The sequence below is a fragment of the Xenopus laevis genome, chromosome 5S (assembly GCF_017654675.1).
Source record: "Xenopus laevis strain J_2021 chromosome 5S, Xenopus_laevis_v10.1, whole genome shotgun sequence".
Lineage (NCBI taxonomy): Eukaryota > Metazoa > Chordata > Amphibia > Anura > Pipidae > Xenopus > Xenopus laevis.
The window spans coordinates 48,218,604-48,245,323 of NC_054380.1; the positions used below are offsets into that span (position 1 = coordinate 48,218,604).

At 38.6% G+C, this 26,720-nt stretch overlaps 1 protein-coding gene across 1 annotated transcript; it reads left to right on the forward strand.

The window, feature by feature from the left end:
- On the forward strand, positions 1-26,522 carry LOC108717882 (interleukin-20 receptor subunit alpha). Its single transcript, XM_018265302.2, has 7 exons — positions 1-300; positions 5,254-5,371; positions 17,033-17,202; positions 18,195-18,361; positions 20,012-20,147; positions 20,403-20,542; positions 25,598-26,522. Exons 1-7 carry the CDS (start codon positions 219-221, stop codon positions 26,513-26,515), a joined length of 1,731 nt encoding a protein of 576 aa, XP_018120791.1. The 5' UTR covers positions 1-218; the 3' UTR covers positions 26,516-26,522.
- Positions 26,523-26,720: the final 198 nt, after the last annotated feature.

The following is a 26,720-nucleotide window of genomic DNA, read 5'->3' on the forward strand; positions in this document are numbered from 1 at the left end:
ACACAAGCACTTGCAATACAGGGATAGAAAGTCACAGGCAACAAAAAGGCAAGTGGAAACGACGTACTCCATAAGACCGTCAAAGAGACTACTGAGGTTATCTGGCTACATTTTTGTGTACAGACTTCTTCACGTGCTTCTCCAGAGAACTTGATTCTTATTTTATAAATCTGCTCACCAAGCAGTCACAGGCTATATGTGACATTCTTTATTATCTGATGACTTCCTGGAGCTGCAGTTGGTTTTTTACCTCCGCCATGCTGTTGCTCTTACTACTCCTACTACCTCAAGGCCTCTCAGGTAATTCTGATGCAAAAATCCCATAAAACCTATTAACGCAACAAAAAAATCATAGAAAGATTAATATGAAGGCAAGATTAGTATTCAGGTTTTATGCAAATTAAAAATGGTGCTGTTCTAATGTGGACTCTGTGATTTATAATAACTGGTAAGTGGCAAGCAAGAAGTATGCAACTGAGAAGATATGGCACTGTCTATTATCTATATAGCATAGCATATATACTATAGTATATAGTATATATTCCACTCTGCTGTGCAGAATTGAAAATACAATAAAATTTACAATAAGGCAATAAATACACCAAAATACTAGTGTAAGGCTATGATAAATGGGGCTACCTGGGGCTCCCAAAACCATGAGTTTTACAACTCACTCTGTCCCAGGTGTGAGTCCTCACTTGTACTGGAGGAAGGGTGCTGTTGAACTACAGTTATTGAAAGTACACAGTAAATGGGCACTAGTGGTTCTTATACCATAACCAGGAACACTATACTTTGACCCAGGAAGAGCTAAACCTTGAGGGACTATACAATAAGAGGTGAAGCTATTTTACCAGTCCCCGAAACTAGCAATAAAACTTTTTCTGAGGTAAAAAAAAGTATGGGGGCAGCCATTCAAGGCTGAAAAAGGAGAAAAGGCACAGGGTACACAGCCAATAACACATAAGCTCTGTAGTATACAGTGGTATTCTTCAGAACATATCTGTTATCTACTGTGTATCTTATACTTGAATGGCTGCCCCCTTGGCTACACAGCAGATTGTATATATAAACTATAGTTGTGTTTCCAAAGCAAACACATCAGTTTTACCAGTGCAGGGCAACACTACATTATATTGTCATTACTTTAATACACTTTTATTTTTGGGGGTTAATGTTCCTTTAAGAACGATTTTATAGACATCCCATTTTTCTTCTGTGTGTAACCCAGTGAAAAGCCTAGTAGCTTCTTGAATGATCTGAAATAAAAAGTTGTTATGTAGCATATTTACAAACCCACTATCTTTTTCTGACTTGGCAAACCCATTACCTCAGTCAATGTCTGAATTGAAGTCATAACTTGACCTAGTTATGAAGCCTCCATTTGTGATAACAGCTGGGCCTTATTCTATTCAACTTTTATAAGGTGGTTTGTAGCATACACCAATGAAAATTTTTATTTTTGAAACCTTTTGCCAATTCAAAATGTCAACCCAAAAAAGATTGTACACCATCCCCAGTGCAATCCATTAGTATTACATTTGACCATTGCTTTAATTAAGATTTATATAAAAAAAAATTCCTCCACCCTATTTTATCGATCTGTCCCTCCTAAAAAGGCTGTAGCCATTTAAATTCACAGCCCAGTCACGTTTCATCCCATGATGTCTCAGTGATACAAATTATATCATAATTTTTAGCATGTGCAAACAACTACAACTCACCCATTTACCTGACAAACTCTGTGCATTTTCCAGCATACAGAAAATGTTTCACTCTGATATTTACATTATTTAATGTTGAATTAGATCTAAAGTTACTATTAGCCTGTTTTTCTTGTAACAGGGGGATCCATTTGTAATAGTAGCTGGGCTTCATTCTTCACACTTATTTTTGGTAATTTGTAGCAAACACCAATAATAATTTTCTTGTAACCTTTTGACCAAGCTAATTTGCCTGATTTGCCTAATCTCTACCCAAAGGGATTCCACACCCTCCGCAGTGCTATGCTTGGTTATTTCTTTACAGTCATCCTTATTAATCCCTTACTCCCTCCTAAAAAAGGTGTAAACATTTAAATTAATTCACATGTATTGTCCCACCAGGTCTCAGTTATATCAATTATATCATGATTTTCAGCACGTGCAATTAATGCCAACTCTCCTATTTTTACCTGACAAACTTGCATTTGCCAGCATACACTGGAGGTCACTCATTTTCCCTCTGATATTTCCATTACATAATAGATAGTTAGACCTAAAATTGCCTGTTTTCTTTCTAACAGAGGGATCTCCTTAGCTGGTAAACTGTATTCATCCTCCTTTATTTCTCCCCAATGACCCCTTACTAATCCCTATGCCCAGTCTACCCTAGCTTATCCATAATACTCCAGCCCACCCACCCTCCTTGCCTAGTTTAAACACTCCTCCATCCTCTTAGCCATTCTTTCCCCTAGCATAGCAGACCCTCTTCCATTGAGGTGCAATCTATCATGACTAATAAATTATACCTCAAGGACAAATCAGCCCAGTGCTCTAGGAACCCAAACCCTTCCTTCCTACAACAAGACTTAAGACACTAAGCTAAATTTTGCACGTGGCACAGGCAAAATTTCTAAGAAATTACATTGGAAGACATTCCCTTGATCCCTAAACTCAGTCTTTAAGGTCTTCTATCTACCATTAATTTTGTTGATAGTACCAATATGTACAAAGACAGCTGGTTCATGCCCAGTCTACCCGATCAACCACATGCCAAACGCTGCCACCAGGAAGACAATGCAGTGCTTGGTTGTAGGGATCCTTTTTCCTAATACCTGAATTCCCTATAACCACAACCTGTTTAGGCCTGGCTCTGTTCTCATCCCCACCACTACTAGTGAAACTGGCCTCAAGGCTGTTAGAACTGCCAATCCAGAGTTCATATTCCCTTCTGGTGAATCTGTTAGGATGTATAAACCCAAGAGCAGCCTCCCTTTTCTTTTTGCCCACACTAGATTTTCTGTCACCCAGATAATTGGCTCATCAACCTTCTGCTGTTTTCCTCCCTCAAAATATTTGACCCCACTAGGTCCTGCTCAGTGAATGACTTGAGCGTCTCCTCTCAGGGTTGTCAATCGACTTCAATATAAAGCGGAAATGTGCTCATTTTCATCACAGAGGTAAACAGTTTGGAACTCTTGCTCCAAATCTGCATACATATGGCAGACCGGGAACAGAAAACTTGAGTATATACTGTAAAAAACATTTTACCTTTTTTGAAAAGTCACCAGCCTGTTAGTAACCCACCATGCTTCTGCCAGCGACACCCCCCCCCCATGCCAGGAACTGGATTCTACTGCACATGTGCCATTTATTATAATTACCTGAATTACTCCATGGATAATGGTTTCAGGGAGAATGGGCAGGGCTTGTGATTATTCCACTGTGTATGCTTGTGGCCATAATATCCATAATAGATCTTAAGATCTACAGCTAATTAATATAGATATTGGTATGTGCAATGAGGTTAATTTGGAGGGGTTGAACTTGACAGACTTTGGTCTTTTTTTCAACTCTACATTACTATGTGTATATGCATGCTTCTTCATAGGTCTTACAATCAGATGGCTAGTGGTACATTGTTTCAACAGTCATACCCACCAGTACAGAGAATAACAAAAGACATACCGTATATACCCGAGTATAAGCCGAGTTTTTCAGCATCCAAAATCTCGGGTCAGCGGTACCCGACCCGAGTAGCTGAGATTGCAGTCACTTTTAATCATTCCTATACCAACAGTTCACTTGGGGAGAGACTGCAATATCCCACAATGCCCTCTGTTGTAAAGAATAACAGTGCGCCCTCTGTTGGTTATATGAAAGAATAACAGTGACTGCAATATCACACAGCGCCATCTGTTGGTTATATGAAAGAATAACAGTGACTGCAATATCACACAGCGCCATCTGTTGGTTATATGAAAGAATAACAGTGATTGCAATATCACACAGCGCCATCTGTTGGTTATATGAAAGAATAACAGTGACTGCAATATCACACAGCACCCTCTGTTGGTTATATGAAAGAATAACAGTGTGCCCTCTGTTGGTTATATGAAAGAATAACAGTGACTGCAAAATCAAACAGCGCCATCTGTTGGTTGTATGAAAGAATAACAGTGCGCCCTCTGTTGGTTATATGAAAGAATAACAGTGACTGCAAAATCACACAGCGCCATCTGTTGGTTGTATGAAAGAATAACAGTGCGCCCTCTGTTGGTTATATGAAAGATTAACAGTGACTGCAATATCACACAGCGCCCTCTGTTGGTTATATTAAAGAATAACAGTGACTGCAATATCACACAGCACCCTCTGTTGGTTATATGAAAGAATAACAGTGACTGCAATATCACACAGTGCCATCTGTTGGTTATATGAAAGAATAACAGTGACTGCAATATCACACAGCGTCATCTGTTGGTTATATGGAAGAATAACAGTGACTGCAATATCACACAGTGCCCTCTGTTGGTTATATGAAAGATTAACAGTGACTGCAATATCACACAGCTCCCTCTGTTGGTTATAAGAAAGAATAACAGTGACTGCAATATCACGCAGCGCCCTCTGTTGGTTATACGAAAGATTAACAGTGATGGCAATATCAAACAGCACCCTCTGCACATGGTAGTGGAACAGTGGGACAATGCACACAGTAATCCGTTTGGCAATTTTCTGTCACCATCAACTTTGCAAAGAAGTCCGGTTGATCGCTGGGGGGGTCGCTTTGGCAGAATGTGCGCTGCTGGGAGACAGGGCTGTAGTTGTGTCTAGGCTTATACTAGAGTCAATAAGTTTTCCCAGTTTTCGTAGGTAAAATTAGGTACCTCGGCTTATACTCGGGTCGGTTTATACTCGAGTATATACGGTAATGCTTTATATTGCAACTACATTTAAAAATAACTTTTAAAATAGTAAAAAAATACAATTTAATTTAGCAAACAAAATGCTTTTGTTTTATTATTGCAGCTAAAAGTATCTAGAAACGGGAAACTAAAGTAGATGTTGAGTCTGGACATAATGTCACTGAGAATTTGAAACTGGAAATCTTATTGTAATACTCTAAGTAGAATATTTAGTAAAAAATGCTGATGTTTTCAATATAACTGTACAAAAGGTCAGTACAGATTTATATTAAATCAATGGCAACAGTCTACGTCATCTGCTACTATAAGCATTACTGATTTACTTTATATTTTTTACATTTCAGAAAATTGCACTAAACCCAAAAATGTTAGATTCTCTTCCAAAAACCTGCAAAATTCTGTAGAATGGTCAACTCCTTCCAGTGTTTCTGATGAAATACTATACAGTGTTGAATACAAAAGGTAGGAGTTACACCCATTTTTAATATTTAATAATATTTGTTTTGTTTATGCCATGATCTGGGGTTTGTGTTTGCATAATAGTTGTAAATCGTTTGTTTTTTTTTCAATCCTATTGTATAAAATAAATTTTCTGTACATTTGGGTAATGAGGAAAGCTGATCTTGTACAAGTACATGGTAAGCATGGTAACCAATTCTTTTTTTGTTCTTAAATCACTTACAGGAGCACTTTGTAACTGCACATTGGCAGTCATTTCTCCTGGTATTTAATAGATGCTGAAAGCATAAATTATAATGTTAGCCTTGATTAATTGGCTTTTTAATAAGGGCTGGACCATTTTAATGAAAGCGTGACTTGCCTATGCTGATTAATACTCTTGTGATATAATATTTCTTGTTTTCTTATATTCAACCAGATATGTTGGGAAATATTATTTGCTTGTTTCATCTTTCATCAGAGCTCAAAGGGTATATAGCCATTTTAGATTTATTGTGAATGTGTGCAAGTTCTCTGGTCAAAGTACCACTCACCAAAGTGATAACAAAGTATCTTAATTGCATAATTAATACATATGTATACATATTTAAGTGCATATAATGAGATGTGTGAGTTTTAGTTACATATGTGCTGTGTGTTTATAGATTTCCACAGGGAATAGGCCAATATATATAATATAATATATATAATATATATGCCTTCAGTGGGCTACATTGTACCTACCTCTATGTATCTGTCAAAGGAAAAGTATGGGTTCTAAAGAAGTCATTTTTCATACTAAAGTCTTGGTGGTGGAAGGAAGGGTTTGGGTTCCTAGAGCACTGGGCTTGTTTTTTCCTGGGGTACATATACTGTATGTCATTTACATCAGGTGCATTGCCACCTCATGGCTGTAATTACACTGAAATTGTAGGTAATTGTAGGGAAAATGCTGCATTGTGGAAAACATGGAGAATAGTGCTTATAATTGCATTTTTGTGTACTGCATTTGTGCTCGTAAGAGCGCTTATTTTAATTTACTTTGTTAGCAGAGAGCTGATCTGAACTTTATGTGCAACTTCTTTGTATGTGAGGACAGACACAACAACTTGTAAAATGGATTTTGGACAACTGGAAAATGGATTTTGATAAGGAGAACTTATCAAAATATACTCTGTGGCTTACTGTCACTTTGCAGGTTTTTGGATTTAGAACTCTGTAAGATTTGCTTTGCTCAACGTATCCAACCAAAACACCTTCTGTAGCTCTGTCTCCCAGTTTGTGGCACCATTGTCACATCTAGGGTTGCACTGGAATTTGTTAGTGCATTCTGCTATATACTCCTTGAGTTTAGCCAGTGTTTCACTTTTGTGCTTCATTAAATATACTTTTGTGTATCTGGAGTAATCATTTATGAAGGTCACAAAATTCTTTTTTTCCAGCTGGGATCTGTGTTTTTTAATGGGTCCACAAACATAACTGTGGATCAACTCTAGCACCCTGCATCTGTTAAAAGTTTCAGAGATAGGAGGTTCCATGGAACATGCAGAACATCGTTCACAAGGATATTACGTTTTTGTCCTTTTTGCTTGTGACACAGTTTCACTGGCACACAGGAGTTGCGGTAGCAGGGCAAGCCCTTGCAATTTTATTCATGCAGTGATGCAATGTTTCGGGACACGCCCCTTTGTCAAGCCTAGTGCAGTCGTGATTTAAAGAGTGTTCAATTAAGCAATTAGCATATTAAACAAACATTATAGTGTGAAAAAACTTTTTAAACAACTAGAAACATTTTCAAAAAGCTGATCGAATTATAGTCCATAGTTGTATGTCCCTTGTAGTGAGTTCATATGGTGAAACCAAATTGAGTAATTCAGTGAAAGATTTGGTGAAAAAAATTTTTTGACAATACCTAAGAAAAAATATAAACGTACAAAAAACAATTTGGCAACAAAACAGTCCAATGAAAAAGGTTAAAATGTAGCAGTTACATAAAACTATGATAAAAAAGTATCCAAAACTTAAATTGTATCCAATACTTAGAAGAATGACATTGCCTGATAAGGGAAAGAAAAAGGACACATTACCTGTTCCTGCAGGGATATCAAACAAAACGTATCATCTGAAAGGAAGGGAATAACATTAGCAAATGCTTAAATTGTAATAATGTTTTATAAAAAACAAGACATGTTGTATCCTCGTTAAGACCCTTGGGGGATCTGGTCCGTAACAGCCAGATCCAGTAACATTCCCTCTGCAACAGAAGTCTCCTTGTATCCTGACCCTATTTGCTGATTCACATTTTGTTTTGACTCTCTCTTTATCTTTATTCACCTCCTTGGTGACAGTAGGCACTGGGGAGGACGGTGGCGGTTGGTAGTTCCTAATTGTGGACTTATGCTCATACAGTCTGGTTTTAATAAGATTTTTCAAAGGTTATTCTTGGAGATCACATCCACCTCCCATGGTTTAAGACAAAGGAATTCTACAGGCTGCAGTACACAACCCAGTAATACTAGCTGTCAACCTCAGATTTTGGAGGTAACTTACAAGGTCTGAGGCTATTTTGATATTCCGTTGGCATTTAATAAGGTTTTCCCCTGGAACCTTAGCCTCCACATCATCTTCCAACTGTAAAATCCAGTTTCTCAGAGCCATAGGAACCAAGGCTGCCACTGCAGAAAAAAATATTCTGATGGTGATCTCTGCCTTCTGCTCCATTTCATCTTTGAAGCTTGAACCGTCCTTCACTGAGTCTTCTTGGAAAATCATGGGATCACTACACCCAGCTACGAGGAGGCCTCTCACTGGTCTCTTTTTTGCTTTTCTAGAGGATGTAAAACTTCTATTATTCAGAATAGGTACTTGTCTGAACTTTTCCATTTCATCTTTATCAGGCTGCCCTTAAAATCCCCATCTGGATCCTTGAGCTGCTCCATTCCATCTGTAGCTTCTATAGCCAACCATACCACTTTACCCAATTTCTTATTTTCTCTGGATTAGGGCTAAAGCTACAGTACCTCCTCCTCGGAAGAGGATGATGCTACCACTACGTTTCCATCATGGCCTGTATCAGAGTCCTGTTACAAAAACTTCTTAGGACCATGATTTTGGTGTCCTAAGTTCTGTAAAGATTAATTATTCAACACATTAATCAATATAATAGTTGATGCTAAGAGTTGGTCTTCCCTCTGGAATTCTGTCTCCAAACAATCCACACATCACCCCTTCTGATAATTTTCAGATGTGTGGTTTAGAGGCCTACACAGACTTCAGAAATACCCCCTCATTCTTCACACCCATCATCAGAGATCCTGAGAAATTACCTGTCACAACTAGAGAGAGAGATTTCAAATTATGGACCTGTTCAAACAGACCCTTCAGTAAACTCTGAAGTGCCCCTTTCTCTTTTAGTCAGCAAATATGTCTGATCAAAGTCTGAAGTACCTTTCAAGTATTCTTTCAAGTACATGAAAAGCAACAAGCATCCAAGGCCTCCCACAAACCACAATATTTTTACATTGTTCTATGAATGCACTCAAATGGAAAATACCTCAACAAAACACAAGGAGTCCCGGATCATTTTGAGAAATATTATCTCCAGGAAAACAACCATCTGAGCAAGCATCGTATTATAAACCATATTTTTCTGACCACAAATACATTGCCTTACACACGGGCATAAACAGGAACTGCAGAGAAAGTATTCTACAGGAAAAGCACCTCCTCAACAATGGACACCGTGGACACCTCCAGACAGCTATGTGGAGGAAATAAGGACCCATCCCATAATTTATGCAACAAACTTATGTGAATTAAAGGTCCAGTAACCCCTTCTGCAAAGTGACAATACACCAATACCTGGGATATGTGGTGTCTTGTTTATCCCACAGCTGAGGGGTGAATAAAGCAGTTTGCAGTTAGCTTGTTCTCCACCATTTTGAAACACCATGGTTCTCTTCTAAGTCAGTTGAACTTCCAGTCCTGGTATGGCTGTTAGTGCCATTACTGTTTGTTAAATAAATAGTCAAAATACACTCCAAAAGCTGGTGCTAAATCATAAAGCCTATGCGTCAGAATATAAGAAAAATAGCCTTCCATCGTGCTAGGGCCGTTTACTCTACTTTCCTTGGTGGGCTGAGACCACCGATGAGCTCTCTTTCTCAGGGGTAAGCCCTCGCAGCGGGGTGGAGGCAAGGGTGTAGTGTAACTGTAACCTGATATGCGATAGCACAATGATGGGCGCCAGTAGTTCTTTAACAGTTGAACCAAGAACAGTATTTATTGAACAAGAGCACAGAGATCATTTAGCACATTGATCCACAATGGAGTATAGAACATACACAGCAGCATAAAGGAATCATATACTCACAGCACGTATAGGCTGAATCCCCACAGGCTAGGGAATATACAGCAGAGAGTAAGTTGACAGCATGTGATGGGTATTGCCCAGTTTTCAGGATATCTTCCAGTGGCAGACTAGGGGAACTCCTGACATCCCTATTTCAACACTTGGTTCCCTACTCTGGGTCAATAATACCCTGGGATCTTAATCCCTCTAATCTCCTCGGCAGAGCCTTGAGCTGCTCAACTATTTAACCTCTCTATCACTCCTAGAGCGATCTATAAAATGAGTATAGCTGTCTAATTACTAGGGCCAAGGCGCCTAGGGTCAGCATCACCCATTCCCTTCCAGCCTGCTTGGTTGGGCTAAAGCAATGGACCCAGAGCACATGGTTCCTAAACCTTTTATACTCTGGCACAGTGCCACTAGTGTACACTGTGTGAACTGCAGGGGTTACATTAGCACAAGGTCCCCATAAGGACCCACTAAGGTGTCCATATTACGAAGAATGGGCCTGTCTGTAAAATGTAAGGGTGTCTAAGATTTTCACATCCCTACACATGCATGAAACATAAGGCATCATGAGGTCCAATGCATGTCATCTGACACATATGCTATGCCCTGTACAATGCCTCTACAATTAATTGAAGCAGTTTCCTGGACATACTTCCAATACTGTCTGGACAGCCATTGCTCAGAGGGATAATATTTAGTATTTAGAAGATACAAATAGAGGTGTATGGTAAGAAGTCTGGTTCTTTTTCCCTTAGGAAATCACCATATCTGGACCAACATGTAATGCTCAAATTCAGAAGATAAGATTTATTGAAGAGGTGCACCAACATTGCAGATTAGCAATACAGCAATCAACATCTCCTGACAAAAAGCTCTGCCCTTACACTATGACATATATTTTTATACCCTGATCAAAACATAATTAACATTTTTTATTACGTACTACACCTTAAATCATTTTCATAGATTATAAAATCACATGAAACTCTAGTATATGCATCTTATTGAATTTTGATTCGTAACATCATCTGTTACGAGGTAATTTTCAAACAGTGCTTTGTCCTCTGCAACATGTTGCTCACCAACCCCTTGGATGTTGCTTTCAGGGGCCTCAAAGCAGGTGCTTAGTTTTGAATTTCTGGCTTGGAGGCAAGTTCTGGTTAAATAAAAACCAGTGTACTGACAAACAGAGCCTCCTGTAGGCTGCCAGTTTACATAGGGGCTACCAAATAACCAATTATTGCCCTTATTTGGCACCCCCAGGAACTTTTTTTTTGCTTATGTTGCTCCCCAACTCTCTTTTCAATTGATTGTGGCTCATAGGTAAAAGAGGTTGGGGACCCCTGCTCTAAACTCTAAAATGAATATGGCTAGAATTGCCTTTCTTTTTTTTTTTGCTGAACGTATTGCTCCAGCCTAAAGGTTCAACAGTTTTATGACAGTAATGATCCAGACTTTCAAAGTTGTCACAGAAGGTTACTGTCTTATCATTCTGTTAGGAGTGCCAGTGATACTCACATGTTCAGTGTGCTGTGGGTAGTTTTTGATAACCTAAAGGGACTTAGCTAAGGGGTTTGCTGCAAATCATCAAGCAGAAAATGAGGTTTGTCTGTCAAGGAAGCTGATGATACAGGGTGTCTCAGTTAAAAGCATTGATGGAACATACTGAATTGATATTCAATGTACCCCTTTCAATCCCATATGAATTTAAAACTTCAGTTATTTCCTTTGAGGTGCATATAATTGTGACACATCTAGTTTACCTAGAAAAACTTAGAGTAAACTCAGAAACTCTGTGGTTTAATATTTTGAGTACCTTATCTGTTAATAAATCATGATGTGGGCATTACTATTCAACAAAATTTGATGTGGTTGGTTTAATTGATAGTAATCACTGGGTTGGGTTGGGTTGGGTTGATTATGTCTGAGAGGTATAAGATGGGAAAATGTAAGTGCATGTTGACCTTTCTGGCCTTCCTTTTAAGTCTAATTCCACTTGTGTTGCAAGATACAGGATTTGAAATACTTGAAAAAATGCTATAGGATAGAAAAGGTTTTGTAAACGTTTAAGTCTTTTAGCAGGTCCGGGCTCAGATCCCAGCAACGCAAGTTGGTGAATGCGCGAATCGGCTTGAAAGCGCAAAAACACCTGGAAATAGCACACATAGGGGCAAATTCACTAAGATGCGAAGTTGCGCCAGGCGCAACTTCGCCGCACTTCGCCGCACTTCGCCACACTTCGCCAGGCGTAGTTTCGCCAGGGCTCCGCAAATTCACTAAAATCCGAAGTTGCGCACAGGGGTAGCTTAAGGTTGCGAAGTTGCGCTAGCGTTGATTCGCTATATAAAGCGAAGTTGCGCTAGCGAAGGCTAATTTGCATACGGCGCGAAATTCAAATTTCAATGGAGGAACACGTATCTGCACTACAAATGCCTAGAAAACCTTCAAATCAGCAAATAAAAATTTTATTTTGCCCTACACATGTGCCCACTGTCTAGGTAAGTTGCCATGAGTCAGGAAATGTAGGGAGGAGGAAGAGGAGCCCCAAAAAATTTTCCATCTTTTTCAGCCTATCACCCATCATGTAGAAAACACTCCAGCGTTTTTTGGGACTTAGAAAAAAAATTGACTTTTTTTGAAACAATCCCTATCTACTCTATTGCGCTTCGCCAGGTCTGAGGTGGCGAAGGAAGTCTAGCGTAAAAGGTAGCGTTCAGTACACTGCGCAAGTTAGTGAATTTGCATAGTTTCGTCGCTAGCGAAGATTCGCCTGGCGTAAGGTTGCGAAGTAACACTAGCGTTCGGCGCTTCGCGCCTTAGTGAATTTGCCCCACAGTCGGGGAGAGAGGGGAACGGACATGGGGTAGGCGACAGAGCAGGTACGTGCCTGGCGCCACCCCCCAGTTTTGTGCCCTAGGCACATGCCTACTCTGCCTACCCCTAGTTCCAGCCCTGTCTGTTAGCCAGCAAGACAGGGTCCTAATAACATTTAGGAGTGGGCCCTTAGAATTTAAGGTGTCAGTTTTCCCCTAGGACGGTGATAAAAAGGGAAATACATATGTGTTGTGCCTTATTGGTTCCTTCGCTGGCTGGAGGAAGTGGTGTGGTGCTCCATAGATCCTTGAACAAGGATCCAATATAGTAGAAGTGCAAGCTCAGTATTGTTATAGTCACTCTAGGAGTGAGACATAAGATAAGGGGTTAGTAAGATGATCAGTCAGAGGCTCCAAAGAGGAGACTAGGAGAGTTAGTATACTACAGCAACAAGGCTGTCAGGATAGGAAATCAGGTGGTATGGCTCTTGTTGATGTCCTTGTTGTGTAGGACCACTGTGAGCTTTGCCTAGAATTGGAGGCCAAATCAATTCATTTTCCTTTAGACCCCCTCCCAGGTACCCTACGCAAATAGAGCAACTTCAGGTGGTGTCTACTTTTAAATATCTAGGAATAATAATCCACAAGAATTTTACCCAATTTGGAACCTTTAATTTTACACCAATTATACAGTGTCTAATTTCCAGAATCCAAGTATAGCAGGATCTCCCTCTCAATCTCCCAGGAAAAATCAACCTGCTTTAAATGGTATTCCTCTCAAAAATTAACTATGCTTTTCATAACTCCCCTGTAATCCCCAGAGATTATTGGTTCAAATATCTTAATAAAATAATAAAGGGTTGGCATTTCCGTACATCAAACGTTATTTTTGGGCAAGTCAGCTGGTGTACACTCACCAGCGGCAGATAACCCAGCTGTCTGGAAGCTTCATCCTTGTGTTCTTTGAAAGCACTAGCTTAGCTCCCTTACTGAGGCCCCTCACCCTACTACAGCATCACCACCCTGATGCATACGGTGATTGCAACCTCCCACTTGGTGCCCGAGATCATTCATTAGGTAGATAAAGGCATTAAAACCTTACATACAAGGGAAAGTTGTGCTCACCACTAATTTTTAAAACCATTAGGCGGGGGTGCAATGAGGCTGTGACCACAAAATACATATAGACAAATACAAGAGTCCTCTGCACTCAACCCATTATCAATATATTTAAGACAGAGAAATTTTTTGCATACTGCTACTGAAAATGCCTTACCCTTTAAACAAAACAGGGATTGTTTGTCCATATATTGCAATATATTTAAGCTGGCCAACTACGTCAAAGTCATCCCATATCTGGCCAGTCCTATACTCAATTTTCAACTGATTCATTAAGAATTCTATTGCTTCATTATACATTTTACAAAGGGACTAAGTTTTAAAACCTTACATGACATAATGATAAATGCGGACTTAAAACCATTAGCAACTCTTAAAGAGGAGTTGGAGCTGTTCTCTGCCATGTATTTCCACTACTTGCAACATAGGCATGCCTTTCATGCCCAGTTCCCCACCAGACCCTTAAAACTGAAAGAGTCCTCTTTAGAAAAATACTTATATAGACCAGACTCAAGAAAGGCATTGTCGTGGTTCTATATCTTACTGTGGCTACCTCTGACCCCTTAACTAAGGAATATGGCATACCAGATCTGGAGAATGAAACGTGGCACTATGTGTTAGAGCAATTCCCAGAAATAACAATGTCTGTCAGAGACAGGTTCATGCAAATAAAATGTATTTATTGTGTTTACTTAACATCCTACAGTCTGGCAAAGCTATATCCCCAAATGTCAGATCTATGTCCTAAGTGCAACTCAGTAGCAGATTATTTCTTTCGCATTTTTTGGGAATGTCTTGTCATTAAACAAATATGGTCTGCGGTACTGAAATTTACCAATAAAAAGCTATCTTTTCCCAATATTCTCTTCCAAAGATATGTTTACTGGGGGTACTGGAGGACCTGGGGCTGTCATCAATCAACACCTGTGTTATTTGCAATTGCTATTTTATGTAAAGAAAGCCCTTCTGTCAAAATGGAAGTCCACCACTGCTCCATCTCTCATGGTCTGAAAAAACTAATCAATGATGTGCTACCTAAACAAAAACTTCTGTAAAATTTTCAGGGATTGTCCTGCCAAGTTCAATGCAGCGTGGGACTCATAGTTAAATCACAATCCCTATAAACTTGCCAGACATTAGTTTTTTATGCTCTACCTTTCTTCTTACTTTCTTCTGTTCATTGTTTAACATTGTTGCTGTTCACTGTTTAATACTTAAATAAAAACGTATAAAAGAAAACCTGCAAGGCTGTAAACAGTGGTTTAACTAGATGTTATTGAGCCCTACAGCAAATTTATTTTAGGGCCCCCAACATATGCAGAGGTTGTCCTCTTTTACCAATATATATTAAAATTGCTCATTTAGCAGTTACAGGGTCTGCTTCCTCTGTAGTTATGTCCCTGGCTGTGAATATTTACTGGATGACTATTTTTTAAAGCATTCACAGATAAATAAATAAAATCCCATGTTTACTTTGTTTAATGAAAAATAAACCCAATAAATCCAATTATACCATTTTTAAAAAAAAACTGATTTTATGCAGTGAAATTCCCCCTTCATTTTACTTACTCTTACTGCTTGTTGTCAGTCCCTAGCTGCTCTACAGGGAACAATCATATTTTAAAACTGCAGGGAAGCAACGTGCAGGATTATTTTATGTTTTGTTTACATAACCTGGCTAGCCTTAGCTAATCCCTATGCCAACCAAGTTCTGCACCTTCCTTTTCAGCCATGCAAACCTTGGGCCATTCTGTTTGTTTCCCTGTAGAGCAGCCAGCGACCGTGTAGAGATTGGTATTCGCAGCAATATATACAATATATACTCTCATGGCTATTATATCTGATACTACAAAATCAACATGTTTTCTGCATTTTATTTAAGAAGTCCAAAATATACGTAATATACGTATATGGTAAATATACATATCTATTTCAAACTCCCTAAATGTAAATCTTTTCCAAAGCGGCCAGTTTGATGTCTAATTAAACATTTAAGGAATTACTCTTGTGTAAGGAAACTACCAAAAGCAATTTAACAATTTATTAACTGACTTAGTCTACCTTAGTCATCTAAGAACTGCTTAGCTTACTTTTAAGTAAAATGTTTGCCCTAATGATAATTTTTTATTCGATTTTGAGATACTGGACAGCAATGATTGTGTTTGACATAAATGCCTACTACCAAATGTTGTTACTAAAAATAGCCTGTACTACAGTGATTGGGCCAATGCCTGACAATAAACAAATGGGGTTTCTGGTATATTGGGGTGTGTAGCACTGATTAATTTATTTAGATTTCACATATTTCTGGCTCTCTTTTAATCATAGGTGTACAGAGTTACGGAATAAGTTGCATAAGGAGGTTGCAAGCCTTTTAAATAACTTAATAACAGCAGTGTTGCAATTACTTTATAAATGCTGGTTAAGGAATAAAATAAAAGCTGGTGAGACTGAGAAAAGCATTACAAAAAAACTGGGACTGAAATCTTACTGTGATATTGTCATACATATGAATAGTTTCTTAAAATTAGGGAAGGATATGCAGGATCCCAAAACAAATAATTGTGTTTCTGTTGCTTTCTCTATATATAAGTTTGCAAATCAATTAAACAGCATGATTAGTGGTCAGAGTATCTGATCCACTAGTCTTCCTGCCAAATAAACAGTTTTAGAGCTAAAGAATTATTTTTGTTTTACCTGCATAGCTGACAATTCAACTCTTAACGTTAAAAGAGTGAATGAATGATCTTTTGTGCAGCTAATGGTAATGGGAAAGATTTAAGGAGGTTAAATATCTTACTGAATAAAATGTAAATAGTTGGGCTATATTCAGTTCAGCAAGCAGGTTGCACCAACTCTTAAAGTTGGCCTGTAGGGTTTTTATAATTTTTATTGAAAACCTCACAACCCCTGCAGGAGCTTCAGAACCAAATACTTTTTATTTGGCCTCACCCACACTCTTTTCCTGTGATGGGAGTCTATCAGCTATGGGTAGCCCCGTAACAAATGCATACTGGGTTTGGAGCAAGAGGGCAGCTTGGAACCATAAGAGTCACCGGGCACAGAGTTTTATACAGTAGAGGTCTTGGAAGCAACTCAGGGGACAGTATTTCAATGCCTGAACAGCAGACATATGTTTGTCTGCTGTTTGAGGTTGCCAGTGCCTCTGATTCTCTGCAAGAGCCACCAGTGCAGAAGTATACTATAAATGACAAAAACTGTAAAATTTTAGTAGTTATAGCCTTTACCTATGAACACATTAGAAATACATCTTTGGCTGGCAGCCAAGTGTTTAAGAAATGAGACATTTATGTCACTGCCCATGTTTAAGTATTGCAGTAAACAGTATATTCTTTTCAACATATGCAGTTATTATCAATTAATTTTCAACAGTTATGGTGATCCAGTCTGGCATAGGAAACCTGAGTGTGCGGCTATCAAAGAAACTCGATGTGACTTATCAAATGAAACCAGTGACTATTCAGCTCAATATTATGCCCGAGTTAATGTTACACAAACTTTTTGTTCTGCAGAAACTGACAGATTTTATCCCAAAATGGATAGTAAGTATAACTATTTAATATCTTCTTTTTTCAGGTTGCAGGCAGGTACACCAAAGCCCATATACTGACTAACATGTTGAATGTAGAAGGGGTGTGAGTTACATTATAGAAAATGTAAATTGTAATATTAGCTTCAGCATACTGAAATAAGAAACTTTTTATATACAATCAATTAAAAAAATCTGTACTGTTTCTGAAAGAATCAAGTTCATCTTCACTATTCCTCTCTCAGCATCTGATTCTCTTCATTCTGTCTTCACGCACAAATTAATCTAACAAAATAACTGACTCCAGCAAAAATCCTGCATGTAGAGAGACAGAGAGTAGTTGTGGTTATTTTGAAAAAGTGAACTCTAATATATCTTCTAGGCACATGGAGCCTGCCCAAAGGGTGTATATTAGACCTAAATGCCAATCAAAATCCTAACTGTCAACTCAACTTCTACATAAAGAGAAAGTGAAGACTGAAAGATGCTGATAGGGAGATAGTGAAGAGTAACTGCATTATTTCATAAACACTACAGATTTTTTTATTGATTATATTTATAATGTTACATATTCCAGTGAGATGAAGCTATTATTTTTTGCGATAGTTCCCCTTTTAAGCAATCCGGTAGACAGTGCAGGAGCTCATTAAAATAAATAAAGAAAAGGACACAGGCAGGAGGTGAGAAATAAGTACAGGAGTAGCTATACAATGTTATAGAAAGGCTTTTAAAGCCTTTTTATTAGGAAGTTGTTTGCAGCAGGTTGCAGGCTTCAGTGGATTCCACAAAGGCAATTAAAAATCCTACTAGGCATTATACATTATGAGTGGACAAATGTAGTAGCCAGATGAAAATACCACCATTATTCGGATTTATTGCATCTTTCCAAGACAAGATTATAAATATGTTCTCTCCAACCTGTGCCTTTTTCGGGGTGCCCCATAAAATCAGCCACAATTGTGCTCTTTTATAATATTTAAATACTTTATGTATTCTTTATTACAGCAATAATTGGAAGCCCCAAAATTAAAGTGATTCCAGGAGAAAAATCTTTTTTAATAAACTTGTCTTATCCAGAATTTTATAAGGGATGTGAAAAGCCTCTCAGTGCTTTCAGAAGCATTAAATTTGAAGTTTCCCTAAATAATACAAAGTCTCCACCTGGATTTCGGGTATGTATATATTTATATATACATATATAACATATGTTATATTTGCAAATGTTACATAGTTAAATTGGATTTTAAAAAGAACAAAGTCCATCAAGTTCAACCCCTCCAAATGAAACCCAGTGCATATACCTACATATACCTACACTATACTCATATCTATATTAATTGTAGATTTTAGTCACAATAGCCTTGGAAATTATGCTCATTCAAGAAATCACCCAAGCCCCTCTAAAAGGCATTACACAATCAGACATCATCTGGTAGGGCATTACAAAACCTCACTGTCCTCGCCGTGAAGAACCACCTACCTTGTTTCAAATGAAAGTTTTTTTCCTCTAATATAAAGGGATGGCCTCCATTGCATTTTATTTCACAAACTTTAAACCATAGAAACAAAGAAAATTGTAATTTGGAATGTGCAACATTCTGGACACCTACCCATTTGTCCTGTGATAAACACTCTTTATTTAGGCAGTGTGGTGGAAGCCTGGCTGTGACAATATGCATTTCTGCTGCCTTTGTGTCAATTTTTCCCTAGACCTCTATCCAGCTGCAGGTAATTGCTTGTTTGAGGGATATTTAAGCCTGATTCCCATTTACCCCCTGGCTGGATTATTGGCCTCCTGCTAACTTCAAGCCTTGTGTTGTGACAATCTGGTTCCTGTTCATGTTCCTGCTCCTGTTTCTACTCCTGTTCCTGAATCTGGTAATCTTGTCTTGTTCCTGCCAGTTCCTGTCCTCTTCCCGTCTGGTCCTAGTTCCCTTTGATATTGTTCTCCCGGTATTGACCTTGGCTGGTTTTTCGACTCTGCATGTACTCTGCCTTTCCTGATCTATGGCCTGTCCCTGATAATTTTGTCTGCTGCCTGCCCTTGACCTTAGGCCTGAACCTGGACTTGTTTTTTGCTGCCTTGATATATCCCTCTGCAGAGGTTTGTGCACTTTTTTCTGTAATAAAACTTAAAGTTATACAACACAATGGCTCCTGTTGGTCAATCCTTTCACTGAATCCTCAATAGTTATGCCACTGGGGCTTAATAGCCACTAGAAGTTATCATGTGTTGACAGTTGAAGAGCTTAAAAAAATCTCTGTCATCCAAGACATTGGGTTATCACTCAATAACCACAAAGCAGAAACTTCTCCATCAATATTGTACCATCTAAATGTCCTTTCTCCCAGTTGTTCAGTTCCAAGCCAATTTGGAGAAACTGCACACCTCACAATACCCAAGCAGAGCTTCCTGATGCTCAGTGGTAGGGGAATCGGCAACCACCCAGTCAAGGTACGTGGAAAGATCACCGGCACACAGGAGTTTGTTCAGCAGGGCAAGCCCTTGCAATTTTAATAATGCAGTGCAACGTTTCGGGGGACGCCCCTTTGTCAAGCATTGACAAAGGGGCGTGCCCCGAAACGTTGCACTGCATTATTAAAATTGCAAGGGCTTGCCCTGCTGAACAAACTCCTGTGTGCCGGTGATCTTTCCACGTCCCAGTTGTTCAGGCCATACATTCTTTAGAAATCAACCAAAACCCCATTTTAATTTTTTTATTCAATATGTATTTAAGTGAATTCAGCAATCTCTCTAAAGAACCAACAAGCAGCAGGACTTTAGAGCATGGCAAGCAATGTTTCCCTATGATTCCTTTAAGGTCAAGAGTCAAAATAACACATATTCGGTGGAACATTTAACTCCTGGAACTATCTACTGTGTAACTGCTAAAGTTATTTTTCGTCTATCCCGACCAAAAAGTGAGACTGCAGTATTTTGTACAACCACTCTCAAAGGTGAGAAATCATAACAACTTTATCATACATTATACTGAAATAAGCATGTGTATCACCTATAATTATAGCATCCCTTTTTAACAATTATAAAGCTGTAATTAAATGCTATACTTTTGAACACTGCTTTCACATATATCTACGATGATCAAACTTATAATTTCCTAGATCAATGCTATCCAACACATACTGACAATTATACATATACAATTTTTCAAGATTGTATTGTATTAAATTTTTATGATTTTTTTTTTTCAGATTACTCTTCAGAAGAAGCAATGAAAATTATATGTGCCTATATTTTGCCTATCCTGGTGATTTCCGTTATACTGCTCATCACTGTATATGCTGTTCATAAATATATTCACGTTAGCCAACTTGCTCAACCACGTATCCTGGTATGTATAACACACAGTTATGTCGTTTTGTACAAACTATTGGACTTGCGGTAAATGGAATTTTCATAGAGGTATATGATTTTTTGATTGAAATACATGGGACCTGTTTCCCAGATAGGAGGACTGTCTGTAATGCGGATCACACAGGTCTCTTTTACAATGTGCTTGCATTTGGAAGTGCTGTGTTTATGAGGAGTGGGGGAGACATGTATATGTCCCATCTCCTGCCACCTAACCCCAGCATTATAGAACAAGTACTGCCTGTATCCTTGCCTTCATCATCAGAGACAGCTGGAGGGCCACCTTCTATGTGCTATTTAGATACTGACAAAAAGCCATGTTCCTCCATGTAAGCAGGTGTTCGCTCCCAAACACACAAACACAGCGGTTTTTGCTTCAGGGAAAGGCCACAGCTGCAATAACCACCATGAGAATAAATAATGAATAATTAAGTGAAGCAAATGAATTATCAGGTTAGGGTGTGCAACAGGGCTAAAAGGAATCAGCTTGTCATTAACAAACATCACCAACTTCTCTAGATAGCCAGAAGAGGAACAAAGGGAAAGAGATGCTATTTCATCCTTTTGTTCTAATCCTCATTCTATGCTCTGTGAGTAAAGCCATAACAAAGTGCTAGATAGAAGCATACATAATAGCACCAGCATTTCTAAAGGCTTAAGCAAATTGAATAGCCAAATTACAGATTAATTTAATACTGTATATTGTAAAACATGGCATTGAATCACCCACATGAAATCAAATTATGAATACAAGATAACAAGGGACAGTGCACAAGTCCATGACAGTAGGATTAGAATGCCCATATTAAAATGTATTAGATTCAGTAGACAATATTGCACCAGCATCTGTAAGGGCTGTATCAAGGTTACTATCTTAATTGCAGACTATATTAACCCTGTTTCCTGTGAACACTGAATCACCCCCACATGTACTGTATAAATACAACATGACTAGAAATAGCTTACATGCACATGACATCTTCCTCTTCAGTAAATCTACTGGCTAAATGAATTGTTCTGTATAAAAATGAGACTGAGTAAATAGATGTGAGAAGCCTGGATGGTAAAGTAAGAATCCTGTAAGTATTGGCACTAGAGGAGGAATATGACATAATTGTCATTGTTGAAATATTTTTGAATTAATCACATAACTGGGCAGTAAATATTAAAAGCTATACTTTTTACAAGTTTTACAAGAACAGGGGAAATAGAAAACGAGTAGGTGTATGTCTGTTTTTTAAGCAGAGTTCGAAACACAATATAAAGGAAGAAGTGTCTCAGTGCTAAAATCCATCTCCAGGTTAAGCAAAAACATCAGCCTGGCATCAGCCTTTCCCTGGCCTGCACATGGAACCACTGCATGGGCATAGGTGCGGGCGCGTGGCATTAGCCCTTTATTAGAAATGAAGAGGAGACAGAAACTGTGTTTAAATAATATAAATACCATAACAAGAAGGAAGGCAAAGATGAAAAATACTGATTATGGCACAGGCTAAAGGTGGCCATACACGGATAGATCCGCTCGTTTGGCGATGTCGCCAAACGAGCGGATCTCCCTCCGATATGCCCACCTTGAGGTGGGCAATATCGGGCTGATCCGATCGTGGGCCCTAGGGCCCAACGATCGGATCCTAGCGTTCGCCAAACGGGCGGTCGGATCGCGGGACCGCATCAACGAACAGATGCGGCCGCGATCCGACGGGATTTTTAACCCCATCCGATCGAGATCTGGCCGACTTTCGGCCAGATCTCGATCGGGGAAGCCCGTCGGGGGCCCCCATACACGGGCCAATAAGCTGCCGACTTGGTCTGTCGGCAGCTTTTATCGGCCCGTGTATGGCCACCTTTAGTCTTAACCTAAAAACATTTTTAAGCACATTAATAGTAAAAAGATGCAAGGGTGAGAGTGTGGTTCCAGTAAACTATGGAATCATTTGGTTATAAAGGATACAAATTAGGTTAATGTGCTTAGTGCATAAAGGAACAAGAGTTTCAAGACACACTCAACAGTGGTAAAGCTGGCTCAGCTCACTGACTGACGTAGGAAATAGTTAATAAATGTTTACTCAAAATGTGTGTGCATATGGCTCTTAGAAAGAGACCTATAGTGAAACTGGATCAATGTTTGTCAGAAGATCTCACTTTAAATCTCCTCTTTCAACATTCTCCTAAAGAAATGTAAAACATGACACTCAGTACAATATGATTTCACTTGTCCCTGCATACTTATGCATATACTGCACCTGGCATGACTTGGCAAGTTGGCAACACTAATTTTCCATTTGGTAGAAACAACTAATAACTTAAACATGGCAAAAACATGGTTTACAAACCATTAAGGATATTATTATTATTAACTGTCTTCCACAGAACTCATCTAACCCAGCTTCTTTTATATTTACTGCAAAAACAACATATTCAACAATCCTATCCAGGGTGTGGTGGAACTGCAATTCACAGGAGATTGCATGTTGATAAGACGTGTTTATTGTTCACATTTGAGTAGTAGTGTTGCAGTCTTGTGAATTATATTTCAACCACAAAAATCCTGGCTGGGATTGTTTACTGCATCGGGTCATTTTTAACATGACAGCTTTATTTAAGGTTCTTATAACATTTGCTAAGATGTTCTCGTAGCATTTGATACAGTACCACACAGAAGGTTATTGAATAGATTGGATACTGAACTGCCTGAAGGATCGATCACAAAGAGTGGTGGCAAAGGGAAAAGGGACTGTTTTAATAAAATACTATCCCATAAAAAGGGCATAAACTGAGGGATGAAAACATAATTTGGTCTTTTTATAAATTCCTGGTAAGGCTTTACCTTGAGTGCAATTTTGGGCTGGAAAGAGTGAAGAGACCTGCAACAATACAAAAATGAATTGTTCAAGACTGGTGTTTTCTATGGACAAAGGCACTTCTGAGAGGACATGTTTGGTCTTTATAAGCACATTAGAGGGCATTATAGATAAATAGCAGGTGATCTTTTTTCACATTATAGAGACCAATCCAATCATGAATTGTAATAGTTCCAATCACAGCTAATATGGTTGGGCCAATGGGCCCCCCAGCCACAAAGTCCAATCTGCCAGAAAACCACCTTCCCCCCGATCGTGCGCGATGCATACCTTTTGCCGGGGTTCGGGAGGTAAGGATATTGTGCAGGGAGCGTGTCTGGCCCAGCACCCCCTGTGAGCCCTGCCACGCATGCACGCGTGCATTCCTTTTGCCAGGGTCCAGGTCGGGGGTAAGGAGGAAGTGCAGGGAGCTGATCTGGCCCAGCACCCCCCTATGCGCCCTGCAGAGCCAGGGCCCACAGGGTTTTTTCCCATTGTTCCGCCAGCCCAGTCCGACCCTGTATAAAGCTCTTACTGAGGGTCTTGGGGCTATCTATGTGTATTGAGTTACAGAGGGTTCTGGTTTGTTTGCTCTCCCAGTAGGGTTCAATTTATTGTAGATAACTGGAATCCTGGCTGGCTATACAACATTAAACACATAGACCAAAGGTTATCAGTTACATACCATTTGGTGCAACATAGCAGAAGGTGCTATTGGGATTGGCAAAATATTACAGATTTTCCCCCCACAAGTTGTTTTATCACAGTGAACTTTAATTTAAAACAGTAAAAAATATTGTTTACCATAAATTGAGGTTATTGAATACCCTGCCAGGTGGTGTGGTGATGGCAGATTCCATTAATGTCTTGAAGAGTGGCTTGGATGCCTTCATGGACAAGCATAAAATCCAAGACTATAGTGGTCTTAACATCTACAGTTAATTCAGATCTACCGTATACACTAGTTTAGTTTATATATGTGTATATATATTTTTATGTATGTGAGTGTATTGATAGCTCTATATGTTTTTACAAGGCAAATTATATATACTATGTATAATGTATAATCCCAGCTGCAGACTTTTTCAGAATTTGTGCAAAGGAGGAGGTGATTATTCAGAGGGCTTGTCTATGGCCTATTCTTTTCTTCCCACAGTTGCTCAGAACCACAGGGAGTTGGGGGGGGGAAGTATCACATGGGAAAGTAGCATGAAGTCAAAAATGATACTGCCCCTTTAATAAAACATTCTCACAGGTTGCTTTTATTTGTTCCTTAGAATTGGTTGGTCAAAGGAACAGTAACACCAAAAAATTAAAGTGTTTTAAAGGAATGACAATGTAATGTACTGTTACCTTGCACTGGTAAAACAAGTGTGTTTGCTTCACAAACACTACTATAGTTTATTTAAACAAGTTGCTGTGCAGCCATGAGTGCAGCCATTCAAGCACAGGTTACACAATAGATAACAGATATGTGCTGTTGTATACTGTACTATAGAGCTTATCTGTTATCTGCTGTGTATACTGTGCTTTTTCTTCTTTTTTCTTCTTTGAATGGCTGCCCCCATGGCTCCACAGCAGCTTGTTTAAATACACCATATTAGTGTCTCTGAAGCAAACACAAAAGTTGTACTATGCAATGCAAAAGTACATTACATTCATCTTTTGATGTTGCTGTTCTTTTAATTGGTGTTCTTCCTGCACCTAACATTTTGTTCCTACTGTAAATGCCTCAACCTTAACAGCATGGTTTTCTGCATTATAAATTAGTCACTGGAGTTAGTCACTTGAAGCAGATAAAATCCGCTAATTACAGCATGAGTTTGCTGGTTGCTGGAAAAATGGCCAGGTTGAGCAATACAAATTTGTTAAATATATATTAAATATATGAAGAGAAATGTCCGCTATGTATTACTATTAATGCATAATTGGTTCTTCTTTATGTTTTGTGTTAACATATGTATAGAATATTAACTGTGATAGCTGTAGAAATATTTACATTTTTAACGCATTATCTCCTTTAGATGGCATTTAATTAATGTAATACATATACACACACATATGTATATACAGTATTATGCAGTCAAGTTTATATTTTGTAGTTAAGATTTATATTAATTGAGAAATGTATCAGTCAGTGTAGTTTACTATTGCTGTTCCTTTTTTCTTTAATGCTAATCTTTGTTGCATTTCAGATCTTAGATCAACAAAACACCCTCACTAAAATAATTGTTGAAGCAAATTTGGTTACTATTAACCACCTTAGCACTGAAAACGATACATGTAAGTTAAAATTCCAGGATATAGGTTCATGTAAGGAAGAAAAGATACAATGTAACAAGAAGAGTCATCTTATCAAGACAGCTAGTTGTGGGACTAAAATGATGGAAATACAGAATAACAGTAGCACTACAGTGGCAGGAGAAGAAGAAAACCTGGGTTATGTGACACTTCAGCAAGAATTTCCAGCTGAACAACCCAGTCTTTTACAATATGACATGACACAAACTGATCAACCGCCTATTTCAGAACCTGTCATTCCTCTAGTTAAGCAAAATGTGTTTTCACCATATGACATGCCGCATGACCTGAGGAATTTACAGTCATCAACCCAGTCTAAATCATCTGTGTACCTTGGGACTGTATTGGAAGTTCCTTATGCCCACATTAACACTAATTCTAGTGTTTGCCTTACGAAAGAAGAGAATACATTGAATGTTACTGGAAATACATATGAACCTCAAATGCCCATGGCAAAGTGTTATGATGACTTGTTACTTCTATCAAGTAGGGAAACCTCCAAACAGCATATGATAACATCTGAAGAAAATTGTTTCAATCAAGACTTTGGACATCACAGCTTAAACAACAATGATCTTTGTGAATCTAATTATTTATTTGTTGACTGGAACCCTCTAACTCACCAGCTACATATACCTAACTTTCATGGTGAGGAAGTAATTGAGGAAGATATTACCTCTGATAACTTTAATGTAACCAATGAGCTGCTACCAAAATTAATCTATCCTAATGATTCAGATAATTCAGTAGAGGAGGATTTGCTCTTGAAGTTTCAGGAACGGTGGGCATTAAATATACCAATAAACCAGTAAACGATAACTGCTTGTTCTGCAATCTTCTGCATTCTGAAACATAGGCGAAGACTTATTATTTACTGATTCCACCTTCAATATTTTTTACATTGGAATCCTTCAGTCACCACAAAACCAGCAGAAACACTACATTTGATGCAATTATGTTTCTTTAAAACTATATTTTTATAAAGATCTGTATAACATTCTTTCTTAAAAACTGTAC

Bases quoted from the DNA above. Each gene is read 5' to 3' on its own strand.
- LOC108717882 (XM_018265302.2), top strand. From the start codon at position 219: ATGACTTCCTGGAGCTGCAGTTGGTTTTTTACCTCCGCCATGCTGTTG. The intron at 5,372-17,032 runs GTAGGAGTTACA...AATTTTCAACAG, and splicing joins TACAGTGTTGAATACAAAAG to TTATGGTGATCCAGTCTGGC. The intron at 20,148-20,402 runs GTGAGAAATCAT...TTTTTTTTTCAG, and splicing joins TTGTACAACCACTCTCAAAG to ATTACTCTTCAGAAGAAGCA.